This window comes from Parasteatoda tepidariorum, chromosome 2 (assembly GCF_043381705.1).
Source record: "Parasteatoda tepidariorum isolate YZ-2023 chromosome 2, CAS_Ptep_4.0, whole genome shotgun sequence".
Classification (NCBI taxonomy): Eukaryota; Metazoa; Arthropoda; class Arachnida; order Araneae; family Theridiidae; genus Parasteatoda; species Parasteatoda tepidariorum.
Window position 1 is genome coordinate 31,421,963 of NC_092205.1, and position 6,385 is coordinate 31,428,347.

Genomic DNA, 6,385 nt, shown 5'->3' on the forward strand with positions numbered 1-6,385 from the left:
CCATCTGTGGACTGTAGTATTAAACAATTAATAAGTGCTCTTTCGCAAGATTCATTTTACATTTGCTTACCTCCTAATCTTTTTAGAGGTGTTCTTTCTGCCATCTTCATTCCAGCTTCATTGCCTTCTTCAAATGCCTCAGCCGCCATATTTGTGCGTATAGCAGTAGGATTAACAGAATTCACTCTGATCTATAAAACGAAGCATTTGTACAAAGAAATTTGCTTTTCACATTTGATGAAATAATAAGCGAATTTCACTGTGCTTAAAAAAACCTTAATACAGAAACAATAAGGGGAATGATGAAAATGGTTCTAAAAATTTATGATTTTGGTCCAATATAACCGTCTATATTTTGCCCCTCATCGAAGGTGAGTCTTAGCAGCCATCTTGTATTTACTAAGGGAAAGGGGAACAGTTTTAAATATTGTTATCTAGGCAAGTTATGTAGTGTTTCTAAAATATTTTTGTTTAAACTGAATCGAATAAAATCACACCTAGTACATTAGGTATGGTAGTTTAAACTTATAAAAGTGTTTATATATAAAAATTAGTATAAAAATTATAGTATACTAATTATAATAAAAATCGCAGGATAGTATGTAAATAGTAATACTAAAACGGAATCCAAAGTATTGCTGTACATTGAATCGAGATCAAAGACAAGTCAATATGATCATTTTTTTATGATGTCAGATCAAGAATTCTTACATTGTGAGGTCCATACTCTGTTGCCATGCATCTTGTTAGTTGATCTACAGCTGCTTTGCTCGAGCCATATATTCCTATGGCATCCATGCATTGAAAACTTCCTATGCTTGATACATTTACAATCGATCCCCCCTTTCCTCGCTCTTTCATGCCATTGGCAACAATCTAAGGACAAGAAAGTATGAAAGCGTTAAAATAAAATTTTTATAAAGTTTTGGACACAAAAGTAAATTATATGAGCTAATATTTATACCATTAATTAACTTAATTCTAGAAAATAAAAAATTATAATACTCTTTCTGCATTACAGAGTAAAACAATCCTGAGTTCTATTTTAATTATTTTTGAGTTCTAACTTTTCAGGTACATCTCAATAATTTAAAAATTAATTTTTCATTTGGATGCTCATTATTTTTTTCGAATGTCTTTTAGTCAACAATTTAAAGCACATAAAGCATTCATTATTTGTTAACTTTTTGCTTTTGGTGTTATAATACTAGTTAAGAAACTGCATTAAGCTTCATTATCTACTAATAACTTCGAATAAACCCCTCAAGTTTTAAAATATCATTTTTCATCTGACAATAATACTCTGGAAATATAAATACTCCAAAAATTTTACTCATGTTATTTAAATATCCTCTTTAACTTGCATATAGGACATGAAATAAGATATCATGTTTACTTACCTGAGTAATATTTATGATTGCCTTTAAATTGATGTTGTAGATACTGGAACACAATTAAAAATATGAAACATTAGTAACATTTTTAAACACATTTTCAGACAAAATAAGCATAATTTTCATCTTATAGGAATAATTTGAACAAGATATAGGATAATCAGATTATTTTCCTAAAAACCCAATCAGTTTCCAATCCATTTAACTCGATCAATTTATCTCGAAAGTAGATCAAAGTTGAAAATGGAGTTATCAATCTTAGAGTATCAATTAAAGTAACTCTTACGGATTTCGATGACTAAAAAAAAATTGTAGTTTGTATGCTGCACAGTCTACAACAGTTTCGTTTTATACAGTTGGATTCTCTGATGTTTTGTAATTACTGATGTTTTTAAGCGATTTGAGTGGTCCCCAAACTTTGCTTTATTGCAGGGGGATGAAATTTGTGAGAAAGCGGTATTTTAATTTGGAATTTTTTTATTTCAACTAATTTTGTTAAAAATGAAATGATCGAAACTCCCGAATTTAACATTACGCTATGCAGTAAAAAAATGAAAGCACTGACAACAATTTTGTTCATTTGATTTATATGCAGAATGACCTCCTGAATTCGAACATGAATTCTGTTTCTCCCTTTCTTGAGCCATATTTGAAGGAGATCCATTCCATTTTGTTAATCACTTTTTGATACTTTTATGATCATGAATTTGGTTTAAAGGACTAAGAAAATTGATTAGTTTTACCATAAAATTACCTGTGAGAGGTTAGGGAGATTTAAAGTATTTTAAAACATGAACCGTTGCAATAAATGATGGGGGAGGGTTCCATTTCAAATTTGTAAATAAAATCATCAAAATTTAAAATTTTTTTCTTTAAACCATTAAATATCTCCCTGGCGTTACTTTTATTTAGAGATTCTGTAATGGTCCGATTAGTATTGGTTAGTGTCAATGATCTCTTCAAATACCTGAATTGTTGATTTAATGCGTCAAAGCCGTTTTGGTGGTGACCAGGGATAAATAGAAGCTTGGGGTCCCAGTTCTGGCACTATCGCTTTTCCAAATGTCTGTTCTTACTTTGATTCTTGGTGGTAACGATAACAGAAAAGTAGCCAAATCTTATTTCGTATATTAAGTTAAAATTGACCATATATTGTGAGTGCTTAAATAATTAGAACTAACTAATTAGCAATTTTAACATAGGATTTTAAGAGCACAGTAACAACCACAATGATTAATTTTAAAAGTATTAGCTAATCCAAATCATTGTGTGAGGAGGAGTCCGTAGGCTCCGCTTTTGTCTTTCAATTTCTTTTTTTAACTGCCCTTCATTAATATTTATAGCAATGATTGGCAACCTATGAGCTACGAAGGTAAAAAGGCTTATCCCATCAATATAATGTTAATTTTTTCTGCATTCATAGATAATACATATTGTAAAATAGAAATAGTGTTACCCACCAGCAAAATGTTGGGAAAAATATTAAAAATAAAATACTCATTTAAAAACATTTGCCAAGCACTGTTCTATAGCTATCAGAGATTATCGTCTTATTGAAGAAACAAAAACTCCAAAACAGTGTATAATAAAATTTCTCGTTCATTGTTTGAATCGAGTTCATATTTTAACATAAATTAAGCAGCCTATAGATTATAAATTTAAGTACTTATTTTAGGTGAACATTATTTTCTAACACTCATTATATTTTCATTGAGAAATTAAAGAATTTATTAAGTATATAAAGATCATACTCGTCAATATCCTGCTCAGTCATGTTTCCAAAATTCAGGGGTTTCACAACAGCGGCATTATTTACCAACAAGTCAATTGGTCCGACGCTCTCAATAACAGATTTTGTAGATTCCCAATTTCCAATGTCCAAGAAAACAGTTTTTATATTCTTGCTCTAAAACACATTAATTAAGCAGATTTATTTTTGAAGGATACTTATATGAGAAAAAAAAGCATGCTCTGTTTAATATTTAATGAAAAATTCATTAGAAAATATTCAACAACTCATTTGATAATTTGACATAGTTTATTTATTGGTCATTAAAGATGGAAGATAACTCCACTTACGATTGTTTGCAATTCATCTAAATCTGATTGCGTGCGGCTGACAGCGACAACTTCAGCTCCACATTCAGCCAGCCTAATAGTCACTGCTTTTCCAATACCTTAGTGAAAACAATTGAATTGAAGGGAATGTTTAGCTACTTTATACATTTTTCAAGCGTGACATTCTTTGACGATAATAAAACTATAAAGAATTTTACTGCATGGACGTGTATACAATTGGGTACTTCTCTAGAAGAAGAGTACCGCTAAAATTCCATGGTTATGCCTAATCAGGTTGTTGTGCATAGGCTGGGTTTATTGTCCGCTGAATCTATTTTCGGATGAGTTTTAATTAGATACCCACAAGCGACGTCACGTGTGTGTTTCAAACGTAATTATCTGCCAAATCGCGCTATAAAGAGATGCCACGATTTACCCACGCGTGACGCCACTTGCAAGTATCCAATTACCAAAATAAAAATAAAAAACGGTACGCAAATATTTTTAATCACTGATCGGATTTTCAATTCGCGATCGCAACGCTCGAGTACGCCATCTAGCGGGAGACTGAAAATATCGGACATTAGTTCCCACAAAACCATTGACAATGACGGACGCCATTTTATTAGCAGCAAATAAGAAGCAAAATTTCCCTAAGGAAAAGGTAGAACTTCTTGAAAAAACTAACCAGAACATGCCAAACATTGAAGCAGAACACGCCAAGCAATTGAAGAACAATTTCTCAATGATTTTCACATTTCTGGTGAAAATTTTACATTGCGTGTTCTTTATGATAAATTAGAAACTCAACTACGAGCTTTGGAGACTTTAGGAGTAACGTCTGAAAAATACGAAGCTATGTTATATCCATTAGTTGAGTCTGCCTTGCCGGAAGATCTCATCAAGGNCGATTTCGGATACTGTTACAGATGTGTGTATTAAGGTAAAATGCATTTCTTCTGTCTTCAATTCATTACGAATTAAAGTGAAGTCAACATTGCTTTCGTCATTCCAGTGAATAAATATGAATTCAGAACATACAGAATTGTAATAGTTATAGCATATTCTTCTTCGTTATAGAATAGTATATATTTCTGTATCCATATAATTCGGAAAACAACAATAAAAAATTATCCAAATTACTTGAAATAGTGCCATTTGTGCTGATTATTAATAAATTTGTATCGTTTTCTTGGTAAGTATTTTTTAGTTTTGAAGGAATCATTTCAACTAGAATTCAGCTATTCTGTTTTTAAGCTACATATTCAAATTCATATTGAGATCTTACATTTATAAAATTTTGATGTGTGGTATGTTATCTAAAAGTAATGAAGGGATAATCTATGCATATATTATTTGGAAAAAAAATTTCAAACGAAGAACATTTCATTCGGAATTCTGCGGATTTATAAAACAGGTGAGTGTTATAATTTGTATAATAAAAATTTGCTTGTAAAGACTTTTTTTTTCTTATTTGATGATAGTTCTCTACAGAATGGTTTTTTACGTCTGATTAAGAACTATAAGAATAATAAAAAAAGAAACAATATGAAAGTTTTTATTTCAATGTAAAGAATTCTTAAAATCGTTTTTTTATCCTAAGAATTCTTCATTTTCCGTGTTTTAGTTTATAATTTTTTGATAAAATTTTTTGTCAAAATACTTTTTTTGAAACATTAAATGGTATAATATTATATGTTTATGTATACTTCTTGTATATTCTAATGTTTGAAGTAATATGATTCAGAAAAGTATGGAATAAAAATTCGGTACTTACGTATTAACGCCACCGCCGCTACAGATTTGGCGGTGTTTAAGTGCCGCCAATCTGCACTTATAATTTTTGCGACAAATCATAAAATAAAACACTTTATTTAAAATCAAAGTAGTCAATCGGATTTCGGTGGAAAATGAGCCGATATAGAGTTTAGCATAGTTTCAAAACAATCATATCGCCATATGAACTCTGATAAATAAGATTCCAAATGAAATAACATTTCCAAAACGTACGTTTACCAAGATAAAGTTTCATGTTGTGGGAATTGGTACATTTATGGTTTTTTCGATAAAATATTTCCGTCCTGAAAAAATAAAATTTTATCTTGTTTTGTTTTTAGCAAATCCCAAAGACGAATTTTCGTAGCACTAAAAATGGCGACAAAAAAGAATTGTTTTTGTTTCGTCAGCATTCTTTATTTTACGTTTCTTAGTTTTTAAATAATGATTTTTATTGAAACTTGAAATTTATTGATAGAAATTGTTGTTAAAAAACTTTTTTTACAAAATTAAATTTCATAAAATTATGAGGCTTATGTATATTTTTTGTTCATTTTAATTTTTGAAGTAATATGATTCTTAAAACTATAGAATGTAAAGTTTAAATGGGCCTTTCATGTTAAATCATTAAATTTAGTATAACTATTTCTCGGGCATTAGGTTTTAACTCATATGAGAATATGCATATTTTTTTCTTTAATGTAAAAATATTTTTCCTATGTGTTTTGGACATTCCTTCTCTAATAAAAATAGAAACCATTTTGCTTTCGTTTGCATAAGAAAGAATAACAAATATTTTTCCTTTTTAAATTTAATTAGCCACAATAAACAAGGAAAGTTGCAATGCTACGTGCTACATTAAAGACGTCTCCAGAGTAACTGAATCACTCTTCATATAGAAATCGCAGGTATCCGTCTCATACAACAACGCCCCCTATAGTTCGTTGCGATCGCGAATAGCAAAAATATTACGTTACACGTTACTGTTAAACTTAAATTGTGCTTTAATAAAAAAAAAAAAAATAACTATATATTTAATTGGTAAGCAGCAGCATAAATTTCCACATTTATTGACTTGCAAATATATCAAATCAGCAACAAACATCTAAACTCTCATATTCTAAAATCGCCATTTTGAACTGAATGATTTGACATTT

General features: G+C 29.9%; 1 protein-coding gene across 1 annotated transcript in view; it reads right to left on the reverse strand.

Moving 5' to 3' along the window:
- The window catches only part of LOC107444824 (L-xylulose reductase), a 10,674-nt gene that overhangs the window by 1,078 nt on the left and 3,211 nt on the right, over positions 1–6,385 (reverse strand). The window contains exons 2-6 of the mRNA XM_071177423.1: positions 3,474–3,571; positions 3,146–3,300; positions 1,401–1,443; positions 712–876; positions 71–191 (exon numbers count right to left, since the gene is read on the reverse strand). Of these exons, the coding sequence (XP_071033524.1) occupies positions 71–191; positions 712–876; positions 1,401–1,443; positions 3,146–3,300; positions 3,474–3,571 (582 nt within the window). The remainder of the gene's footprint in view (positions 1–70; positions 192–711; positions 877–1,400; positions 1,444–3,145; positions 3,301–3,473; positions 3,572–6,385) is intronic.